The sequence below is a fragment of the Spermophilus citellus genome (genome assembly GCF_964194105.1).
Source record: "Spermophilus citellus genome assembly, chromosome: 5".
Taxonomy (NCBI): domain Eukaryota; kingdom Metazoa; phylum Chordata; class Mammalia; order Rodentia; family Sciuridae; genus Spermophilus; species Spermophilus citellus.
In genome coordinates this window covers 124,210,750-124,235,708 of record NC_138186.1, presented here as the reverse complement: position 1 = coordinate 124,235,708, position 24,959 = coordinate 124,210,750, and the positions used below count along the sequence as shown (strand labels likewise).

Here is a 24,959-nt window from a genome sequence, read left to right as displayed (position 1 = left end):
TTTGACAAGTTATTATGTGCCAGACACATTTAGAAGGGCATCCCTATCTATTCTTTCTAAATAGCATCCATTCCTGCCCCTTATCACACCCTTGCTCACTTTTCCTCCCCCATCATGCTTCATTTTTCTTAATCCACTAAGCCCCACCTGACCTTGTCATTGCTCTAGCCCCAGCTCTGAGTAGTAGCAGGCACAGAGTAGGTTTGGAGTAGTCATTGCATGAATGAATGACAGGTAGGAATTCTGATTTTACTAAATGAGACCAAGATTTATAACTTAAATAATTTGTCCATGATTTTGTAACTCTTAAGCCACAAATATGAGATTTAAATTTAGGTGTGACGGCAATGTTGAAGTTTTTTCTACAGGCAGTCCTATAGATGCATATATCTTTACAGAGTTACTAATCAGTCTTTCTTGATAAACACTGATAGTGAAAGGCATTCAGCTCAGAGTTACAGAGAAGTTCTTACCCTCAAGAGCCTAATCTATTTAGGAAGAAAATTTCTGGAAATCCAGTGACAAGCACCAAGCAGCATCTAAGTGTGGAAGGAAACTCAGGGGCGATAAGTGGGAAGAAGGGAATGCTGAGGAACGCTTTCTCTTGGCGGAGTCTGTTGTTTGAGGAATACAATAAATATTTCTTCAAAGTATAGGACTATCTACATCCCTCTCTCCAGCCTTTGAGTCGGAGTCCCTCTTCCCATTTAGTGCTAAAGTAGAGTAATTTTCCCCACTTTGAGCAGAGGGGAGATAGTGGAAAGTAACAGAAGAAAGGCACGTTAGGGAGGGAGTTAGAAGGTTTATGGGCTTACCAAGAAGTGAAAACATAGAGAAAAACTGTTGTAGGAACTGAGATAGTTTTGCCCAAAAAAGAAAAAACGTGGAGGTCGGGGTGGGAAGTTCTAATTTCAAACAGCTTCCCTATGGGGAAAGTCGAAGTTTGGTGAGTGCCCCTACTCTTCCTTGGAAAATATTTCAACTTTCCTGCACTTGAAGAACTGACTTCTCTTCCTTGAGGACAGGGTTTAGATGGATTTAAGCTTTTTGCATAAACGGTGGAAGCAAAAACCAAAAACCTGATAGAAACACAAATCTTGATACGAAGAGATATTTAATAAATGAACAGCACAAGCTGTCTCAGGAGGTTGTGAGCCTGCACACTTCAGAGTTTTCAAACCCAACCAGGCCGCTCCCTGGGGAATCAGTTCCCCTGGCCCCCTGGTCCTGGGTCACCCGCGGGGCGGGGACAGCAAGCCAGAGGGAGCTCAAGTCGTCAGTCCCAGCTGCAGATCCCGGGTTCCCTAGGTCGGGGTGGGGTGGGGTGGAGCGGGACCGGCTGGAGGGAGATCGCTCTGGTGAATCAGTGGGTGCGGGTGCGGCTGGCGGTACGGGAAAAGCTCGCAGCATGCTCTCGGCCGTCGGGAGCCTCCTGCGCTTGGGCTCGGGGTGCGCGGTCCGCTGCGCCCCAGGGGCGTCTCCAGCAGCCGCTCAGCTGCGGGTAACCGCTCTCCAGCTCTGTGGTCTCCCTCGCTACTTCAGTGGTGAGACTCGCAGCGATCCTGATGCCCAAAGTCAAGGTGAGCCAGTGAAAGGGAGGGACTGTCCTGGGGAAAAGGGGACTAAGGGAGGCTGGGCGAGGGGCCCAGGGCTGAGGGTCGAGGCTTGATCGCGCTTATCCTCCGTGCCTTGGGGCCGTCATTACCTCTGTCCTTCTTTGTCGCTTTTGCTGCAGGGAAGGTTCACAGGGTCCTCGCCCAGCACAAGCCCACACAATTCGACAAGAAAATCCTGGTGTGGACCGGCCGTTTCAAATCGATAGAGGAGATCCCGCCTCGGGTTCCGTAAGTGTGGCGGGTGTCGCGGCCCAGGTTTCGGGAGGCCATACCCTGGGGCCAAGGAGCAGGGCCAGTTTTTCACACTCACACCCGCCACCTTAAGAAAATTACTACCCCCACCTCCGATGCATCAAATCCCTTGACTGGACAGTGGGCAGCTAAATTTATAGGGAGATTGCAGAAGTCGCATATTTCGGAAAACCACTGGACACTTCTATTATGCCCACGTACCCAGAGCCCCAGATCATGTAAGCCAAACACAAGGCACGGTTCTCGCCAGCACCCTGGTGACTTCGGGGGCGCCGGAGAGCGAGAAGGGGCCCTGAGCTTGTGGAGTCGCCGCTAAATCAAGGAAAAAGTTCCCTGATCATGGCTTGTGGGGTTGCTGGAGGGTCTCTGGGAAGAATCCTCATCCAGGCAGCCTCCTCCTCTGCGGAGGAGCTGCCTTGGTGAACATGATTCTGCAGCCCTCTGGGTACCAGGTTTACTGGAGTTGGGACACATAGAAGTATCCTCATTGTCCTAAGCCCATCAAGACGGTGGCTAAATGATAAAACTCAAAACTAGAAATTTCCCAGCCAGGGTAATGTAACCTCTGAAAAATAAGTACATGTAACTTGCAAAAACCCATCATTACATCATTTCAAGTAATGCCACCACCACTCCACCCTACCCCCGCCAAATTTACAGGACTTTTACAAGAGAAGGGGTACAAAAGAGAAGGAAACTAAGAATAAAATCAATCTGCTAGATTTAAAACTGATCATTAAAAAATAGGAAGTCTGAAGCGACAATGCTGAAAAGAATTAGAGATATTCTATATTATTGTATTTTACTCATTAGAATGTTCATTAGAATACATAGATGATGGAAACAGGGCCTGTGTCTTGTTCTTCACACTTTTGTTGCTCCTTAGTTTACCAGTTACTCAAAGCACCTCAAATAAATGGGGGAGAAAAAAAAACATCTGGTGGAAAAATGTATTCTCAACAATGAATTCTGAAGCATTTTTATTCCTTTTTGGATTCAGAGTTTTTTAAATAGGAAATGAACATGAAATTGAAATAACGTGGCTTTTGGAGCCTATTTCTGTATTCATTCAACGGTAGAGACATTTGCTGTTATTATAAAACAAATCTTGTTTTGCTTGGTATGAAGATTGTAAAAAAGCAGCCCACTGTAAATTAATGCTTATTAAGAGATCCTTTGCTTAATTCAGTATTAACATAGCTAAATATGGGAAGAGACCCATTTTACCAAAATAATTTAATTTCCTAAGGATTACAGTCAAAAGACATATTATGAACAGGAGCATTTATCAATGAACAAGGTGCCATGTTTGTAGTTGTAGATGTTTGTAGTTTTAAACAAATTTTTAAAGTCTTGCTATTTAGGAGGGATATTCCTGCTGTTAGTTCTGAAATATAAACAACTTTCCCTTTTTTATGCTCTTAATGGACATGTAATTAAGTGACCTATAATTTTTGTACCATACACTAATTCTATTTAATTACCATGCTATTTTTTTTTTAATTTTGGCTGTGTTAAACTAATTTGATATAATAGATCAAAGCCAGATGGATAGGTCAAAAAGATAAGATCTTTTAAGTTCCATCTGGAACAAAAGGTAGCAGGAAATAAAATCTAATAATGTCTCCATAGACACTAATAGAACCTGTTCACAACTAACATCTTAAAATTTATGTTATTCTGCCCACAAATCTAAGGAAAATAAGCTTTATATTGCTTTCTGTAACCTTTCAATTAGTAGAAAAGTTAGTTTTTCATTTTTAAGAAAAATTGTAACTTGTCTTCCTGGAGAAATTTTAATGTAACTGCACTGTATTTAAATTTGACATTAGGTAGAAAAGAATGTCATTGAACATATTCTCAAGAATCAAGTACTTTGATTATGCATATTTATAAACTGCCACTTCATATTATTGCAAATTTCAAAGTTTACAGTTAATTTCAATATAAAAGTTCTCTATCCATGATTCTTCTTGTAACATTACTTTGTAATTAGTGTTGCTAAAATCCTGGACAACTAGAATGTAACTATTAATAAGATAGCCCAGTACTTTAATGAGTATATCAAACTTCAGAATAATAAAAAATGAAGGTGCCTCTGTGTTTTTCTTTAACAAATTATTATAATTTGGGTCACTTCTTTTAAACTTCCTGCAAAAGCCATGAAGGAAACACCCTTTCTCTAATAGTCATTCATAATATAATAGTGTCTTTGGGTAATAGGATGGGAGGGGGCAAGAAGAGATTGGAGCTGGGTACTGTGGTGGTGGTGCACACTTGTAATCCCAGTGACTAGGGAGGATGAGGCAGAAGGATCATAAATTCAAAGTAAGCCTCAGCAACTTAACAAGACCCTGTATGCACATAAAATATAAGAAGGGCTGGGGATGTGGCTTAGAGGTTAAGCATCCCTGGGTTCAATCCCCAGTACACACACACACACACACACACACACACACACACACAGAGAGAGAGAGAGAGAGAGAGAGATTTTGATTGGAAGGCTAGTGAAAAAAGCAAAGTGTTGAAAGTGAGTTTTAAAGACTAACCCATTTAAAATGAAAACCCAAGGCCTATTTAACATATAAGCTAAATTAATATGAATCATAAACATACACAGGCTGTAACCCTTATTCCTTTTGGTGAATAAAAACCACAGTTGGACCATAATCTCTTGTATTTATATTTTGAGCAATTAGAAACTAAATATACTAGACAGTGATCTCATAGTGGTTAATTATTCTAAGATCTGAATAAATAACTGCTAATTTAAAATTGGTAATACTAATGGACTAGCATTTGAAAGATTTTCATGTCTGTTTTGCATTCGGGGATATTTTTTGAATATCCCTTTAACAAATAATTATTTATCATGACTATCAGAAAACTGTATTACATTAACATAATTAACAAAATTCATATCTTGGTTTAGGCCTGAAATGATAGATGCTGCAAGAAACAAAGCCCGAGTGAAAGCTTGTTACATAATGATAGGACTCACAATTATTGCCTGCTTTGCAGTGATAGCATCAGCCAAAAGGGTGAGTGCCTGCTTAAAGACAGATCTGTTGTGTGCTGGGATGTGGCTCAGTGGTTGAATGCATGCTAGGCAAATGTGAGGCCCTGGTTCAACTTCTGCACTACAGAAAAAGAAAAAAGACTGAATTTTAAGGAATGTTATGACATATTTTCAATTCCAGGATTATGGCCATTCATTACTTTAAGACAAATTTGTCTTTTGAAATCTGGTGCCATCCACTTGTATCTATCATACTAGGAACAAATTTATGCATAGAAATTTGGGCCAGCAATTTAACTATATGGCCAAGACAGGGGTGGGGACTTTTTTTTCCACTTGTAAAATAAGCGGAAACAAAACCAGGACAGTTTATAACCTAGTTGAAAATCTGCACAAGAACTTTGTCGTGTGAAAATTATACAGACTAGATAGAAGGTTTCTTACATTATGAACTCTATTAGCTATTGCATAGAATTAAAAAAAAGAACTATACAAGTCGAAGTGATTGCCAAGGTCATCTAGATTGTTTGTGTCCTCTTCGTGAGTGCCAGCTTGCCAATTTCAATGTATGGTGTATTTTTGATACGGTTAGAGAGAAGTTAGGAGCTGACAACTTTAGAATTTTGTTCTCTGCCTTCACAAATCTTTCCATCTGCTGGTCACTTTTTACCATCAAGAGTAGTCCCCAAAATATTGGGAGATGTGTAACACTGCTGAGTCTCCCTTCTCCAGTCTTAACTTCTCTCTTTGCCAGTCTCCATGTAGGAGCTCTCTTTGGACTCTAACTTACCATCCTAGAATCCCTTTGCATTGTCACCTGAAACTGAACCCAGGGGACAGATGATGGCTCCACCAGTTATCCACACTGCATTTCAGTCATGCAGCCACACCACAAGGAATAGCTTTCCTGGATACCTAAATCTGGGTATATTTAGCCAATCTTACTATTACTATTCCCTATGTGTACTCTGGATACATTTAGCCAATCTGCCCAATCCTATGGTTCCATCCTTTACCTTTCAGGTTCTCAAGTGAATCTGAGCCCACACTTCATATAGGAACTAGGGCCCATAAACATACTTTTATGTAACTATCCAGTCATTCCTGTTAGCTTGGAAAAAAAACATTTCTTTCTTATCAAATGGGAAACTTGGACTGAACACTAATACAAAGAAATGCAACTATCTCGTTTTCAACCTACTCTTCATAAATGACAGCCTGCTAAATTGATTTTCTAGTTTCCACAAATCTTTACATTGTTAGAACACTGAGACTTCTATAATGAAAAGACAAACACTGCTTTCATTTTTTACTCCCTTCACATAAATGCTTACTTTTCCTACCTGTTCCTGGGATAGTGAAAGGAGTTTTAGTCATATCTTCCCTCTTCCTGATTTCTTCAGCTTTGTAGAAGTAGCTCAGCTCCATGCTCAGAATCCAAATCCTGGATTAAATTTCCAGCCCACAGTTGTCAAGGCCAATATTTTCCCCCAATGCCTCTGATTAAAACCATTTCCTTCCATTGTGGTTTCAGCCTCTCCCATTCCCCACCAATTCATCCTTTGAGTTACTTTCATTTCTGATACCTGAGGAATTCCCTTTACTGATTTGGAGGTTAACTATCTGAAAATGTCTTTGTTATATTTTATCCAACAAATCTGTCTGTGTGTAGTGAGAGGATGGGGAAAGATTTCTGACATCAGCTCCTCTGTCCACTACAAGTTTAGCAACTTGTTTTTTTTTTTTCATACCAAAGAAACATTGTTCCTAAATATTATTCGTGACAGACATTCTAGGTTATTTTCCTCTTTTTCTTTTTACAAAGTCTCTTCTATATGTTTTACTAAAACACGAAGTACTCCAGAGAGTGACAATGCTTTGTTTTGGTTTTTGTGCAGGCTGCAGAACGGCATGAATCCTTAACAAGTTGGAACCTGGCAAAGAAAGCGAAGTGGCGTGAAGAAGCTGCATTGGCTGCACAGGATAAAGCTAAATGACATTCTGACAGAGCGTTCACTTGAATACCATCATTATTATCAGAAACAATAAAAGATAGGTCAAATAGAACATGTTAAAAATATGTCATGGGTTTTATTTTTGCAGCAAGAAACACAAAGTCCTTTTTATTCATATTTTAAAGTAAATTTTATTGAAAAAGTAGTGCACAAAAAACTATATATAGTTTGATAAAAGTCTCAGAGAACACACTTGTATAATCACTCCCAGGTCAAAAAGTAGAATATTAATAGTTCCTCTGAAGGCTCTGTGCTCTTTCTCAAGTCGTCACTCCCAAAGGTAACAATGATTTTTACCACCATACATTGGTTTTGCCTGTTTTTGAACTTTATATAGATGGAGTCACAAAGTATACACCTTTGTGGATTCTTAACATTATGTTGTGTTCATACACAAATAGTATATAGTTCATTCCTGTTATTTGCTTTATACTCTTCAACTATATGAATATGCCAGTTTACCTGGATACTTGGTCCAGTTTTTGGTTACCGGAGAATGTTAAAATGATCACTTTGTGTCGTTAAAATTAGCTTTAAACTAAACCATTAAGGGCTCTCTAAAATCAAAATGTCAGTGATCTTTAAACTTGTTTGAATAACACTAATTTAACTTTTTTTCTAATATTTTTATTAGTTATAGATGGACACAATGCCTTTATTTTGTTTATTTTTTATGTGGTGCTGAGAATCGAACCCAGTGCCTCACAAATGCTAGGCAAGTGCTCTACCACTAAGCCACAACCTCAGCCCATTAACTTTTTAAATTATATATATCATCCCTATACTTTCTTAATTTGGCATCTACATTTTAAAATCATGAATATAAATTTTTATCCTCACAAGGTACTTTTCTTAGAAAATATTTAGAATGAAGGTCTTAAATATCCTAAAGAAAAAAAAAAACTATAAAAAATTCAAAAGGGGGCTGGGGTTGTGGCTCAGTGGTAGAGTGCTCACCTGACACGTGTGAGGCCCTGGGTTCGATCCTCAGCAACACATAAAAATAAATAAAAATACAGGTATTGTGTCCAACTGCAACTAAAAAGTAAATATTTTTAAAAATCCAAAGGGAATAAAGATTGATAATCACAAAATTAAGGGCAGAAACTAATGAAATAAGTTAAAGGTTACAGAAGAACAATGTAACTAAATCTGGCAAATTATTTAGATACAAAACCCCCATAATAATATTAGAAATGAAATGATAAAAGGGATTAAAGCCCACTTTTCATTTTAAAAAATAACATTATGCATTACTATGCTATTATGTGTTTTTGGCCAAAATGGAGTAATAAGGACTAGATTTACCTCTAGCCTGAAAACAACTAAAACATGAGACAAAAATATGAAACCAAGAGCAGATATCAGATAGTGAGCAGTGAGTGAAATAAAGAAAAATTAGCTGAGTTCTTTTTACTTGCCATTTTACTTCTAAGAGGAGACTACAGGACATGGAAGGGAGACCCAGGATGAGCTTTGGGCAGAGTTGGGAGGCCAGGACAAACAGAGTTCTCAGAATGCTATCCCCAAGGTGACAGAGCTACACAGACTAGTGGAGATATGCAGAAGGTCCTTGAGTGTTTGTTTAGTTAATCACGTGTGACCACTACCTACCCAAGACCATCAAAATAACCATCTGAAAGGATATGGAGAAACAAATTACCTGTAATTCATGGAGTATCTCAGTATTCAGAATGCAACTGCTTCAGAAGTAAAATAAAGGCTGTCCTGTGTCTGCCTCACAAAGTTTAAAAGGAAACCTATAAAAAAATCAAGTATTTCCTAAGTGACTTAACTGTATCCCATAAAAAAGTTCAAGAACAAAACAACTAGGCTGATTCTGTACCTTAGTTATTATGAACAGTACTGCAAAATATGGTTGTGTAGGTAATCTCTTTGGTATGACTTCATTTCTCTTGGATATGTAACTAGAAATGGGCTCAATATCATTCGCCATCAGGGAAATGGAAATCAAAATCACAATGAGATACCATTTTACCCCAGTTATAATGGCTATTATCAAAAAGACAAAAAAAAATCACAAATGCTGTTAGGGATGTGGAGAAGACAATACGGAAGTTTCTCAAAAAACTGAAAACAAATTTACCATATGGCTCTTACTATTTTATTCTGACAATCTTTGCTCTTTAACTGAAATCTTTAAATCATTTAAAAAATCACTGTGATTACTGATGTAACTGAATTTAGATCTACCATCTTGATAATTTTTCTTGGTCTCCTTTTTCCTCTTCTTCCGCCTAATTTTGGATTAATCAAGAATGTTTTTTATTCCATTTTTATCTTCTTTGATGGTAGTATAAAGCAGATGGAATATTAACCAATAATGGCATCTGGTTTTGTTCCTGTTAGGAATAAACAATCATGAGAACAAATAATTGAGACACATTTACATAAATGCAATTGTAAAATAGCATTTTATTATTTTTAATATAGTGTTGTAACATTTCATAATATTGCATACTGCTCATATGTTGGTTTATTTATTTAAGTAAGAATATCCTCCCCCTCAACTGACCCCCAATCAGAATTTAAAGATATATTATTCTTTTAGAATCCTATTATATTGGCTCCTAACATGTCCACATTTCATAAAACAATACTATTAATTAAAATAAATAAAAGTTAGCAAGAATTTGATTTCAGTTTCACAATTAAGCAACCAATAGATTGCCAAATTTAGAATACCAACAAAAAATCCAATAATGCTTTTTTATATTTACTTTTTTCTATAATGCTCCCTCTTAAGAAAAAAATACAAAGGCAAAGATAATAAATTCTTCTTTTACCCAGTAAATCAAGCTTTAACTGCAGACAGGTTTTACAGTTACTAAATTACATGTTTATTTCTGTGCCAGCAGATTTTATTCCTTTTCCCCCGCTTTCTTTCTTGTTCTGGTACTACCAATCATTGAACAAATGACATTGAAATTAAGGACACCAAAAGTTAGAATAACCTTTCAGAATAAAACTGGTAGTGAGTCAAATACTTACAAAATAAGTAAGCATGATTGCATAGATTAACTAGTAGAAATTTAAATTCAGACAAAATAAAAGACCATATTTAATTCAAATTTAATAAAATGAACTCTTTCAAAAGTATCTTCTTGATATATGTGCTAATGTTGTATACATTCCCCTAAAACACATTTTTATTTCATTGAATTTCATTTGGCACAGTTTCTCTGGGATGTAAATGTAATGAATCTTACAAAAGCAAATTTAAATTTTTTTTTTTCACAAGGGAGAGTGAAAATTAATGGAAATACATTTTGGAGCATTTTAAATGATACACTTGAAAAGAGTGGTCCTATTTTTTTCACATTTTTTTTTGTCTTTTTTTCTTTTGGACTTAACCTAGGAGTACTTTACCACTGAGCTACATCTCCAGCCCTTTTTATGTTTTATTTTAAGACAGTCTGAGTGGTAATATTTTTAACAAACTTTAAAAACAAACTCTTGTTCAGTTTTGATCTAATAAACTCACCACCAGGTCTAAATTTAGTTAAATGTCTTTGCATTCAAATATAAACAAATTATTAGCCAAGTAATATATCCAAGAAACTAAATATAAGTTTATATTTAAATGGTTAACATATGTCATATTCTGTTCCTAGAGATATAACATTTGTTTTATTGGCAAAACATTTTAAATCTCCCTTGATAGGCCATTCAATGTGTGCCTAAATGTGCATACACACACATATATTATTTTTCTTTCTATAAGGAAAAAAGTCTTTTTGGAAGATTTGGCTCAGAGATTTATTATATTGACTATGGGGTCCTCAAAAGCAGGCACAGCTGGTTAGTTTATAAATTATGCTGCATTATCAAGTTCAATTGAATAGAAAGAGCAGAATACCCTGTCACCTGATGCTTAGAACCATTGGCACCACAAAACAGTTTTTATCTGATAAATTCATCATCAATTTGGCAATATCTGATATAACTACCCTGTTTTTGAATACACATAATGCAAAAGAAACTTTATATGCAACTACATAACATCCACCATAATAAAAATGGCACAGATACAACCTACTTAACAGTATAAAACAGGATTGGCAGATGAAGTTAGCATTATGGACACCATTTAAACCTGGATTTTTATAGCTGTAGGTTTTAAGTATCTTTGCCAAAAGCTTAGTTTCATGATATATAATTTACAAAGTATTATACTACTTAAAAGTACTCCTATATACATCTTCCTTTTGTAACATGCCTCTGATTTCCAGCAGAAACATTATAAATGCTATCATAAATGAAATCTTTCTCTTTATAGAATAGACTATGAATCATATCAAAATTGCTTTAGTTCCCATCTTAAAAGAGTTGCAAATTACGTTTTAAATGATTTTTCTAGGTATATAATTGGAAATCTAAATAGACTGCATATAACAATAAATTAAAAGATAATTCAACAGTACCACAACTGCTTAGAAAATTCTTCCATGCACTGGACTGGGAGAGTAATAGACACGCACACACACACACATATAATATATATATATATATATATATATATATATATATATATATATATATATATAATATATATGTAATTTTTCTAGTGAAACCTGTCTTTTAAATTTTCAGAGTTTAAAGAGGTTTTTGCTGTTAATTTAGCAAACACACACATTATAGTGACCAATCTGATACAAATGTAATCTAATACATAATTCATAATAAGCAGCAGTATGACTATTACCAAAACAAAAAAGTTCTAATATAGATTCCAACCATATTAAAGAATCCTTACCAATTTTCCTTAATATCATCACTTACTGCCCAAATATTAAATGCACTTAATATAATGTAATACGTAACAAGGTGATTTCTTCAGGATACTTTTGTCATTCAAGTACTTAAGTTCATCATCACAAAGAGAATAAAACTTTTCAATTACTGCTCTGAAAAGTTAGAGAAATAATACAGTATCATTTTAGGTATGCAGCACAACTTTAGATTCATGATGGCATCACTGTCATGATGCTCTTTAAAATGAACAGTGAAAACATAATAAAACACTATTTCTAAAATGGTAGCACATTTGGTTAAAATATAAAATATACTAGTATAATAGCATTTATATGTTAAAAACAAATATTTAAGTGTTCTGTAATCTTTTTAATGTGCACAACATGAAGAACTGCTTCTCTCTTCACAATTGTGACATCTTAATTGATTATCAGTACAATATTTCTTCTGTTTTATAAATAAATTTTACAGGTTTTCTGTTGCAATTTATACTTGCAAAGTATAACCTACAGCACAGTGATTAATAACTTAAGGTAAGGTAATAAATATTTTCACATTCTAATTTAGCTTTTACATGATTTCATGCTTCTGAAGCTTTTTTGTTTTTATTTTTGCTTCAAGACAGAGGTAGATTTAGTAGATTGGATGTGTCAGACTTACTGCCAAAATGCAATTATCAATAGCTATACTGCTATTGTGCAGTTTCCAAGAATACTTGAAAAAATTCAGAATCACTATGTAATACTTCATCAAAGTTCTCCTTTTCAAGCTTCAGTTAAATAACTGCATAATGTATTTAATTGTTCACAGATACAAAAATTCAAATAACAAAAACATATATAGTCACACCAAAACAAACAACAAAAAAATACTTACAACAAAAGACTACATCTGAATAGACATTTTTGTTAGATTTTTCTTTTTAAAAGTGTGTCAAATTCTTACTTTTCTGTTCTATGTAAAAAAGAAAGAAACAAACAAACAAACAAGAAACATTCCTCCTGACACTGGCAACAAAGAGGAAATATCTGAAGCTACCCTTCTTGGCCATTAATTTTTTTCTCCACCAAGTTAAAGTTGAAACCCTTCCATTGGTGCTTCCTGCTGCTGAAATACAAACTGTTGTTGGTTTTCATCCACCTGAGGTACAATGCTGGGGTCATCTTCTTCTACACCAAAATAATGTTCAATCAGATCAAAGGCCTTTTGGTAAATTTCTTGATTTTCATGGCTTTGCAGAAACTCAATTTTATCCAGACCTATTATATAAAACACATATATAAAAACAAATCATTTTTAAAGTTTCAGTATATATTTATACAAAACAATAAACCAATAACACACATAACTCCACTGGCAACAGGGCTGCTATTTTTACTTAATTTTTGCACATAATGATAGCCAAAACTTATGCCTATTTTGCATACTCTTTCTAATATCATAATAATACTATTGTAATGGAATAGCCCAAACTCATAACTTAAGGTCAAAATAATGACTGTAGTAAGGAAATATTCTTGTAAATCAGTGGTTACTATCTCGTATTGATGTAATGTCTTCACCAGCAACATTATGTAATTTGACATAAAGGCAACGTGACATCTCTAGCTTCATTTAAGAATCCTAAATAAAAACTTGAATCAGCATAAAATAAAGAGACTTAATAAAGGCAAGGGAATATTAATACAAATAAATTTTTAAAAAACAATTTGGATTCATATCTATTATAAAATAAATTCCAATGAGTTAAATATTTTAAGAATCCAATCAGAAAAGTCTGGTCAACAAAAAATTAATTTTTAACAAACCTCCAAGAAGGGGCAATAATTTTGTAAACTTAAAAAAAATAGGAGATTAAGTTGAATCATTCATTAAATATAAATCAACACAGTCTGCTTTATTAAAATAAAAAAATAAAGACTGGGAGAAAGCCATTTCAAAATAAACAACTATAATATAAAATTAATTCAAAGTTTTACAGAAGAAGAGCCAAATTGGTAAACTGGACAAAGTGCTATAAAGATGCCATTTTGAAAAGAAAATACATATGGACAAGACTACTGATGAAATAGGCCAAGAAATACCAATGAAAACAACTTAGTGATACATTTTGCATCTGTTAAATCAACAAATATATAAAATAAGCATCAGATTAATGAATACATTCACAAAGAGCTAGTGACACTCTCAAGTAATAGGCTTTTGGAAAGCAAAATGAAAAGACATATCAAAAGCTAAATCAAAATTTCTATCTATGATTCCATAAATGTACTCCTGAAAATTTATCCCAAGAAACTAATTCAACAGAAGACACAAATTTATATGCAGAAAAATGCTTATATTGGCATAATCAGAAGCAAACTAAAGGTCAACTGCAAGAGTATGACCGAAACTGCACACACTGTTCACTCGTATAATATTATATTGCAATTATAATTGTAAAAATTATGGAGAAGTATAAACTTTCTCTAAAATATTAACAAGCAGAATACAAAACTACACACTGTAATTAAATTGATCTAAAGTATTTGTGCATAGGACAATGTAAAAAAGAGGTACACAGTGAAATAAGTTGTTAAGAAAATAGAATTATGGGTAACATTTTTAAAAATATACTGGTCTTACAACAAAAAACATGTATGCAAGTAGAGGGGAAAATTGCCTATGACAGACAATTAAGAATTAACTGCAATTGAAAATTTTTAACTAATCGCTTACCATATGCTTCTTCAATGAGAGCACAGTATGAATTAATGCCTACGCCATTCTGCTTAGATTCTTGTTCTCCAAGACGTAAAATATTTTCAAGTCCATTTAAAGCCACTTGAACTATTTTGGAGTCCATAACAGTCAAAAGGTCACAAAGTGGTTTAATGCAGCCTAAGGCTACCAAATACCTTCAGAATAATTTAAAAAAGAGAAATGGAGGGAAGATTCAAAAGATTTAAATAAACACTGTTTACTGTAATAACACAAAAATATTCTTCATAATGAAATGGTATATAAGCAATTAAAAAACATATTCCTGTGCAAACTCAAATATTACAAACATTTAAATTTTTATCTACAAATGAATCTAAAAACCTTTATTCTTCTAGTCTTTAATTTACTATAATTAGCAGTAAATGGCTTTGCAAATTACAAAGTATACACATGGGAATACTGGCACTTACATCTCTTTTTGCATGGCATATGAGCACTAAGAATCATACGTTCAACCTGTTTTTCAAAAGGGCAAGTCTACGTGTACACATAGGGGTCATTTGGTGAGAGAGACAGATAGGGAGAGGGAGAAGGGTCATCTAAATTAAATTTTAGAAAAATCTTTTCTCACAAAAAGTATCCTAGCTAATCTTCTAAAACACAGTATATATACATAGTATTTATACGTATTCATACTATGTTTCAGAACTATAGAAGACCTCTAGGAATACAAGAAGTCATCGTATAAATAATATTTATAAATAATAGTCAAAAAAATTCCACTCACTTCCTAATGCTTTGATCTTTCCTTGTTGTTAGCTGTTTTTCCATTCTCTAGAATGAAGTAACTGATTTGTTTACTTGGCAAAAACTTCATATTAAGCACAGAAGTTAAAAACAGGCTCTGAAGCCAGACTTCATGAGTTCAAGTCCCAGTTCTATTCTTTATTAACTGTGTGACCTTTAGTTGTTGCTCTATACCTCTGTTTCTCCATCTTAAAATGGGGCTAATAATAGTACCAACCTTAGAAAGTTATGAGAACAGTATGGTATTTAATCAAAGTGCCTGTCTCTTAAAAAAAAAAAAAATGTGTATACCTTCACTGGAGCACTCACTTGCCATAATACTATATTGTAACTTATCAGAAATATTTGTTGAATGAATGATTATCTCACAGTTATGAGGTTAGAAGAGATAACATTATGGGGGGGCTGGGGTTGTGGCTCAGTGGTAGAGTGCTCACCTAGCACACATGAGGCACTGGGTTCAAACCTCAGCACCGCATAAAAATGAAATACAGATATTGAGTCCACCTACAACTAAAAAATAAATATTAAAAAAATGAAGAAGAGAAAGCATTGCATAAAAAGCACCTGACATTTTGCTGGTAGAGTAACTAAATGACTTAGTGCAACAATTGGCAATAGTAGGCACTCAACAAGTGCTAGTGGAACGTATACATGCTAAACCTAATCTGAGATCCTGAATTTCTCTTCCCATACATGTAGAGTTAATGAAATGGTGAAATTGGTTAGAGAAATAATGATCTCATTGGGCACTTAAACCATACTAATAAATTTAAGGAATACTATCCAGAATGGATATAATAATGAAAATAAATTGGAAAAAATATATAACTGTTTGGAGATGAACAAACTTACAGACCAAAGCAGCTAAAAATAACACTAACATTTAAAAAATACAAGGTAGAACAATGAAATAATCTTGCTTTACTACTACTGAATACTAAAGCAATGAGGTGTAATGAAATATAAAAAGCAGAGACATGTTATCACTGTACATAAGTATGAATCTGAGAGAACAAGACCATAGTATAATGAAAGCACTGAAAGATAAAGATCTCACAATAGGTAGTTTGAAAATCCTCTATTTTATAAAACAGCATCCAATTAACTCCTGTTTTATAAATTTAAAAAAACAAAGCAAACATTCACTAGAAAATATTCCCTAAATAGCCACTTATAAGAAATCTAAGATGTCTTGAATTTCATGAAGGAATCCTCAGAGTAAGCAGATTCTGCAGGAAGGTAGGCTTTTATTAAAGGAACAAAGTGGAGCTTTGCTATAGGAGATAAAAATTGAAAGTACATGATAAAAAGAGATTTAGGAATCAATATTGACAAAACTAATGATTAAATAACAATAGTAGTTTGTTGAGAAGCTAATAATTAGACACTGTGCTGATCACTTTAAATGCATAAATTTAACTTAAGGTACAGTTATTGAATTCATTTAAAAAAAATGAAACTAGATTAAAAAGGCTAAATGACTGTAAAGGTCACATAACTTTTACTGAAGGAGCAGAACTTGAAATCAGACTGACTTAACAGCCCTTTGTACCAACCATTTTACTGTCAGTAAAATAAATAAAGATCTAGATTTTTAAAAGTGTGCATTTTAAAAAGATAACTAGTGTAGAAAAATAGCTCTACAGTGGTACATGACTGTAATCCCAGTGGCACAGAAAGCTGAGGCAGGAGGATGCCAAGTTCAAACCCAGTCTTAGCAACTTAGTGAGTGAGGCCCTAAGCAACTTAGTGAGTCCCTGGCTCAAAATAAAAAATTTAATATAGGGCTGTGGATGTGACTCAGTGCTTAAGCACCCCTGGATTGAATTCCTGATACCAATAAATAAATAAAAGAATAATACTATCTTTTGGCAAGGCAAACAACTGATACAGAATAGAACATCACTAAATAAATGACTCTTTCAATTTTTATTTTACTCTAAATAAGTTGATAACTTAAATTTTTGTGATTTTATGTTTTTCTAATGCCCATGACACTGTATTTTGCAAATTAACGTAAACTGTTCCTGTTCAGATTCTTAATCTCCAGCCTGTCAAGAAATATGGTGTTAATTAAATTAAACAAACAAAACAACCATTGTGCCAGTAACATAGCAACTTAGAGGTTGAGACAGGAGGATCTCAGCAACTTAGGCAGTTTCAGCAACTTAGCAAGATCTGCCTCAGCAACTTAGCAAAACCCTGTTTCAAAATAAAAAATTTTTAAAAAAAGGACTGGAGATGTGACTCAGTGGTAAAAAAAACAAAACAAAACAAACAAACAAACAAAAAAACACCCTTGGATTCAATCCCTAGTACAAAAAACCCCAAAAAACAAAAAAACAATGTGAATGAAAAGATACAGCAAATGCTGCCATTTCATGTTAACAAACTGACATACTAAGTTAGTTTCATTGACAAATAAAAAATGTGTTTTTCGAATTCTGACTTACACTTAAAAAGCAATTTGTAAATATCTGAATCATACCTTATTTGCTCTGGAGTGCCTCCTGATGTTGCATTAGTTATAGCCCAAGCTGCTTCTTTTCTGGTGCGAAACTCTGCTTTCTGAAGAACCTCAATCAAAACAGGAAAAATACTTGCATCTATAACAGCCTGGGAGGAGAAAAAATGATATACTATAATTATTGCAAAATACTTTTAAAATATTACCAAGTAGAGGAGTAAAGAAACTCAATGGTCAAAGTTTTGGAAATATTTTTTTTTCTCATCTGTCAATAAACTTTCAGGTACTTTCTTCTTCTAGAAGGAAATAAGCTTTTAAAAGAATAGAGAAGCTTTCAGCAGAATATAAATGATAAAGCACTAGCATATGATTCATCAAAATGGATGAATCACTGACTTGAGCTTAATAGAATTCTAATAAACCACTAAAAGCTATAAGAGGAAGATGGATCACTGTCTAACTTATTTAAAACATTAAAAAAAAAATCCCTGTTTTAGAAACTAACCACTGTGTGTCAGGCACAATATTAGATATTTTTATGTATACAAATGCACATTTCTCACTAGATAATGAAAAATAAATATTAACATTTTAGAGGAGGACATGTCAAATTCTTTAAACTGCTTTTCAGAAATCTTTTTTTTTTTTTTTTTTAACATTCTTTTAGTAACTCACTAAAATACATCACTGATGGGCTGGGGATATAACTCAGTTGGTAGAGTGCTTGCCTCACATGCACATAGCCCTAGGTTCAATCCCCAGCAACACACACACACACACACACACATACACACACACACATCACTGATAAAATGCTGACTTTTGTCCATACTGGTACCTTAGACCTTCCTGCTCTAATCTCAGATCTACAAAGTATTTACCTGAATCTGAGCTCTGTTTCCAGCAGTGATGTTAGAAATAGTCCAGCAGGCTTCTTTTCTAATTGACTCCTTTGGGCTACTCAACAAGTGTAAGAGACAGGGTAATGCAGAACAATTCAAAATTACCTAAAACAAGTAAGAAATAGAAACAAAAAGTTTCTTAATAATTAACCCATACAAAAATCTAATGGATTACTTTTAAGTATAAAAATCATTCCAATAAACAAAATCAAAACAGAGAAATTCCTCTCAAAGTAAAACTTAGGTACTTGCTATCTTCTTCCTTCCTGCTGTTGCCACAACTTGTCTAAAGCCAGTGTAAGGAAGTGCCATGTTCTCAATCTACAAAAATGCAAATCAGAGGCTCATCCTTCAAGTTTATAAATTAAAGCGAGTTCACAAGTTAAAGCAAGTTAATTTGTAGCATTATTAATGAAAATGCTGTTTTCAAAATATAACCAAGTATAGGAGTCTTCATTCAAACTCAATGTTTTTTTTAAAAAGTCACAATTTGGGGGAATATGTTCAGAGTTCAACTGAAATAACTCCTTAAAGATTTAGTGACTGAGGTCAGGATCCAACCTCTAGTTTTCAAAATGAAATTAGTGAAAAAAATATTTACCAGTCTGAAAGCATTTAATTTTATAATAAGAAATCTCAATGTATGGAATAAGGCTATTTCATTAAAATTTTTACTGTTCCATTTTTCTTTTGTAAATAAGTATATTCTCTGTATTTCTTTATTCCATGGTAATATTAATTATTTTCCTATATCAAAATCATTCCCAATGATTCACATTAAATTTACTTGAGGAAGAATGTACAAAACAGTGCACTAAAATTTTGGCTAAAAAATACAGTGTATGTTTAGATAGACATTTTCATTTAGAGAGTTACTTTAAATGAACTATCAACTGTTTAATAACTTTTGTAGTTATCTAAATAGACTTGAGAAGAGTAAAATTAAAAAATCCTGTAGGTTAGAAAAAAACCTACTGAAAAGGTAGTAAAAGAAGGAGAATTTAATGTGTTAGAGAGTTTAAAAAACAAAAAAAACTCCACCCTAAATCTGGAGTCAACCTTGATCTCATATCTTATTTGACATTTCACAATTCTCAAAAAGATACACACGCATATATACAGTTATTCCTTACCATCCTTCCTGTGGTCTCATAATTTGTGTCTGTAATCTAGTATAAAACCCCCTCCCATTTATAACCCCATTTCTAACCTATTTAAAATCAATCACCTGTTCACTAAAAGTTTCTATTCAAGTTAAGTTCAATGCCTCTTAAACATATCTCACAGAGGTCTCTATACCTCTATATCTAGGATTACATAGCTCTCTTCTAGTCTCATAAGTACTTTTTTAATTTTTAAGATCTAGCTTTAGTTCTAACGTTTTACGGAAACTGAACAGATTCTTAGCACTCTGATCTCTTTTTCAAACTTTTATAACATTTATTTGCTCATTCATTTATGGGAGGGTACTGGGGATTGAACTTCGGGACACTCAACCACTGAGTCACATCCCCAGCCCTATTTTGTATTTTATTTAAAGATAGGGTCTCACTGAGTTGCTTAATGCCTCACTGTGCTAAGGCTGGCTTTAAACCCAATGATCCTCCTATCTCAGCCTCCCAAGTTACTGGGGTTACAGATGTGTGCCATCATGCCTGATTATACCATCTATTATATGACAGTTAATAGCATATATTTACTACCTTAAATAATTTGTTTTAATATTTATTTTCTCCATATTTTTATTATAAATCCCCCAAAAGCAGAATCCACATCATATACTTCTTTGCATTGATACAGGTCTAAGATAATACTTTCCTAAATAGATATCTGAGTTAATTACATGTTATCAGGAATATGCACACTGTCATGGATGCTTGTACAATTATACTAATGCTAAAATTTTGATTAATATGTAATTGTGATATGAAACACAATAAACCTATAATCCATTACATTAACAATCTGTCATATTAATAAGTCTGAACTTACCTGTGTTTGAATATCATCACCAGTCACAACATTACCAACTGCTCTTAGTGCAGGTGATACAACTTTATAATCATTGTGCCTAAAAATAAAAATAGGAACTTACATACTAAGAATTTAAAATTTACAGAAAGTTGCAAAAAACAGCACAAAAACCTTCCATTTTCTTATATACTACACACCACAAATCCCATTATATTTCACTAATTTTCCCAGTAATATATTTATAATGACATCTAGTGTGACCCAGTTGCCATGTGTCTTTGGTCTCTTTCAATCTGGAACAGTTCTTCAGCCTTCCCTTGATGTTCATGATTTTAACATTTTTGAAGATCATTAGCCATTTTTTTTAATCCAGTGTTTCCTTGTGATTAAGTCTCAGGTTATATATTTTCAGCTAGATACCACAAATGCTATAATTTTTTCATTATATTCTATGGGGTGGCATATGGTATCTCTTTTGTCCCATTATAGTGGCACTGAATTCTGTAAACAGTATCTACCAGATTTTTCTACTTTACCATTATTGATCCCCCCTTTATAATTAGAATTTCATGAGGAAATACTCCAAGAGTCTGTAAAAATCCTATATATATATTTTTTTTTGTACCAGGGATTGAACTCAGGGGCACTTGACCACTGAGCCACACCCGAGCCCTATTTTGTATTTTATTTAGAGACAGGGTCTCACTGAGTTGCTTAGCACCTCAGTTCTGCTGAGGCTGGCTTTGAACTTGCATCCACTTGCCTTAGCCTCCCCAGCTGCTGGGATTACAGATGTGCGCCACTGTGCATGGCTAAAAATCTTATTCTTTAAGATACTTTTACCACTAGTTTTAGCATCTCTTGATGCTTATTTTCTGAAGTAATGAGTAACTATCAGTATTTTTACAGATGGTGATTTTCTACTACTATTATCCAACTATATGCCTTATCTATATATTAATCTACTTATGTTAGTGTGGACTTGTGGATTTTCTATTTTATTCAATAAGTTATAATACATTATTACTATAATTTATCTTTGAAATTCATACTGTCTCAGTTTTGGACAGTGGGAGCCCCCTTCTAGTGGGATTCTGTATCTTTGAAATTTCTCCATTCTTTGAGCACTAACTACCTTCTGTGTTCACCTTATTTTTTTTTCTCAGTGCCAGTTCTGGAACTAATCATTTCTCTAAGAATCCTGATTCCTTGGAATGGAGAGTGTTATTGAGAAACCAAGATCTGACCATTCACTGTGCTCAGTTTATAAGTATAGGAGTGTCATTCCTCCTAGGACCTTTGACAGACACACACACACACACACACACACACACACACAATTGTCTTTTTTATGTTGAAAGCCATGAGCTTACATCGATAGCTCCAGTTCCAATCTACCACCATAAGGGTTATTCAGACTTTCCCCTGTTTAATTTTTATATCTCCATTCTCTGATAACAAGAAACCAGCTTCTTTTGATATTAATTTTCCTATATATGGCCAATCTTCTGACCCAGATAGGCTGCTAACTCATGATGTGTTGGCTCCAAGCCCTGCTTTAGCCTGCTTGCCTTTTCAGTATGGTGAATGCCATTCTCAAACCTAGGCCCTGATCTCCCTATTAGACTTGCCTGTTCATTCCCCTCTGATGCTGTACTCATGTTGGGGCCTCAACCCCTTATTAGACCTCTATTCTTTGTGGTACCTGTGCCCTGTTTGAGCTTACTTATGGCTTTTTTATAAAAGGAAGGAAGGAAGATGACATTTTTTCAAGGAGGTAGGAGGATGAAGAAGCTATCTCTTTAAAAGAAAAAGTTTTAACATCTTTGAATGGAAAAGCTGCTCTTTTTAAAGACAGCAATTATAAGAACCCAGCAAAGAGAAACATTATTTTAATACAAGTAAAATAATAAAGGATTTTCACTACATGGCTTTTTATAACAATTATTTACTATAATGAATAATAAACAAGATTACTGGTTATTTGAAGAGCGGGAACTATGTTCTTAGTTCATTAATAATGTATCATGCACCACCACAGAAGTTAATAGCCATGAGCACTCATTCATAAAAAAAATCAGATAAAACAAAAGAAATTCATTTATGAAATATTTCAGGATATAAGACATGAGTTAAGGATCAATTTTTTAGGACTATTGGTACTTTGTAAAGTATAGGGTTGGTAGCTTTTAAATTCTTCCTGAAGACAGTGACTCTTAAGATGTTTACAAGGCCATTATTTCAATTGCTACTCTTAATACATAATCATACAATTCTAAAGCATAAATTATAGTTACATCAAAAGTTCCACCAATCTTCGACAGACTCCAGAATCTATGACTGCTTGAATTTTATCATTGGGTCCATCAGAGAGATAAGAAAGGGCCCAGCACACATCTGCTAAGACATCCGGGTCACTGCTAAACAATAATCGTGACAGGACATTTAAGCAAGGTGAAACCTGGAAGGGAAGAAAGAATCAAATTTTAATTTTTTATTTATCTAAAACCAAGTTTCTTTTAAATTTATTTTAAAACAAAAAACTAATCCTATAATAATACCAGAGAAATCAAAATATCCTATTGTTTTAAAATTATGATCAGATTTAAGAATATGAAACTAATGGTTGCTATTAAACTTATATTCAATAAGAAGTGAAGATATTTTTAAAAAATAATAAATATGTATTTGGTATCTCCTGTCTGTGTAAAACTGAGAGAAGTCTAAACGCTTCAGTTCAGTGTTTGTTATAATGAACATGGAAGATGGTCTAACTTACATGAACTTTGCCTTTTTCATCACAGGTGCTTTACTGGGAATAAATCTAATAATCATTTGAGATACAAAGGAGTAGAAAATATAAGTATATATGTGTGTGTGTATGTATGTATATAGACATAAGATCTTCAACTAAGAAAACTAAACAAACAATAACAGATTCTTAATCCCTTTAGCACTAACACTACAATTAGTTGTACAGAGTAGCAAGCTACTTCATCTCTCTGAGATTCAGTTTACAAATCTGTGGGGAAAAGGGTTTAAAAGATTAAATAAATTCTATGGCCCTTCTTCCTCTTTGTCAGACAGATCTGGGGTCAAAACATGGCTTACTAGCTGAGTGTCCGTGGAAAAAATTACCTAATATCTCTAAACCTCAAATTCTTTGTAAAACAAGTAAGTGGTACATACAATTAAATTTTTAAGAATGCATGTAGCATATGAGAACAATACCTTCCATCCAGTAACTGCTTGACTATCAGCTCTTTTTATTCTCTTGATAGGTACTGATTCTATATTCCTTAAGGTTGATTTTTTTTTTTAATTGGCAATCGAATGTATCTCTTAGTGTCTTTCCTAAGGACTATAGCAGTCTCCCCCACTCCTTACAGATAGGAGATAAATTCCAAGACTCTCAGTTGAAGCATAAAATCATGTAATAGTACCAAATCTAATATATTCTATGCTTTTTTTTTTCTGTAAAGACACAAATTTAATGTCTTTTTCTACTTAACTAAGCATTCACCAAGCACTGTGCCTGTAACTTTTGTTTTGTAGCGTAAGGCGCATCAGCAAAACTAGCACAAATTTCTTTTTCCTTCTTCATATTCTATGGATAGAAGATCTGTTCTTGTTATAGATCTTTGCAATGTCAAAACACATTTTTTCCCCTTCCTTATTAAGGTAAACACTTTTCATCTCTTCACTAAAAGAAGCAATTTACAGCTTCTCTTTGGCATATCTGAAGTGCTAGAATTCAAACTGAATTCTGAAGCTATCATTAAGTAAAATAAGGGTTCCGGAATACAAGCACTACAATACCTCAAGCACACAGCATGGATATACTAGACAAAGAAAAGATTCACATCCAGAGCAGTATGATCCAAGATTTCAGGATGGTTCTCAAAAGACTTACAATGTAAAACTCATGATTTTTTTTTTATTTCTGGAATAGCTAGGAATGTGGCTCAATAGTTGAATGACCATGAGTTCAATCCCCAGTACCCACCCTCCTGAAAAAAAAAAGAAAATGATGGGTGGGTAAGAAGACAAACAAAATTTGTTGAGATACTACTAACCAACTACTAACCCAAGAGACAAACAGTAATACAGACTAGGTGGTATCAAGGGAGATGATATATTCCCTTTTTAAATAAATAATTTTGAAAAACTTCAAGTGTACAGAAAATTGGTTTTAAAAAAAGTACAATCAATACCCACATGCTATTCACCTAGATCTAGCCATTATCAACTTTTTTTTGAGAGAGAGAGAGAGAGAATTTTAATATTTATCTTTTTTTTTAGTTTTTCGGCAGACACAATATCTTTGTTTGTATGTGGTGCTGAGGATTGAACCCGGGCCGCACGCATGCCAGGCGAGCGCGCTACCGTTTGAGCCACATCCCCAACTCTAGCCATTATCAACTT

General features: G+C 34.0%; 2 protein-coding genes across 6 annotated transcripts in view; one reads left to right on the top strand and one right to left on the bottom strand.

Annotated features, from left to right (window-relative positions):
- Positions 1 to 1,313: 1,313 nt before the first annotated feature.
- FAM162B (family with sequence similarity 162 member B) lies at positions 1,314 to 6,967 on the top strand. The gene is made up of 4 exons (XM_081296127.1): positions 1,314 to 1,580; positions 1,736 to 1,844; positions 4,801 to 4,909; positions 6,786 to 6,967. The coding sequence occupies exons 1-4, from the start codon at positions 1,409 to 1,411 to the stop codon at positions 6,882 to 6,884; spliced, it is 489 nt and encodes a 162-aa protein (XP_081152253.1). The 5' UTR covers positions 1,314 to 1,408; the 3' UTR covers positions 6,885 to 6,967.
- Positions 6,968 to 7,100: 133 nt separating this feature from the next.
- Positions 7,101 to 24,959, bottom strand: part of KPNA5 (karyopherin subunit alpha 5) — a 41,258-nt gene continuing 23,399 nt past the window's right edge. The window contains exons 9-16 of one of the 5 annotated variants that reach the window (XM_081296126.1): positions 22,832 to 22,995; positions 20,553 to 20,631; positions 18,540 to 18,665; positions 17,680 to 17,807; positions 14,397 to 14,575; positions 12,819 to 12,937; positions 11,680 to 11,830; positions 7,101 to 9,265 (exon numbers count right to left, since the gene is read on the bottom strand). In XM_081296126.1, the coding sequence (XP_081152252.1) occupies positions 11,819 to 11,830; positions 12,819 to 12,937; positions 14,397 to 14,575; positions 17,680 to 17,807; positions 18,540 to 18,665; positions 20,553 to 20,631; positions 22,832 to 22,995 (807 nt within the window). In that variant the 3' untranslated portion in view covers positions 7,101 to 9,265; positions 11,680 to 11,818. Of the gene's footprint in view, positions 9,266 to 11,678; positions 12,938 to 14,396; positions 14,576 to 17,679; positions 17,808 to 18,539; positions 18,666 to 20,552; positions 20,632 to 22,831; positions 22,996 to 24,959 lie in introns of those variants that run through there. The other 4 variants (XM_081296124.1, XM_081296125.1, XM_081296122.1 and 1 more) reach the window with 4 other exon arrangements.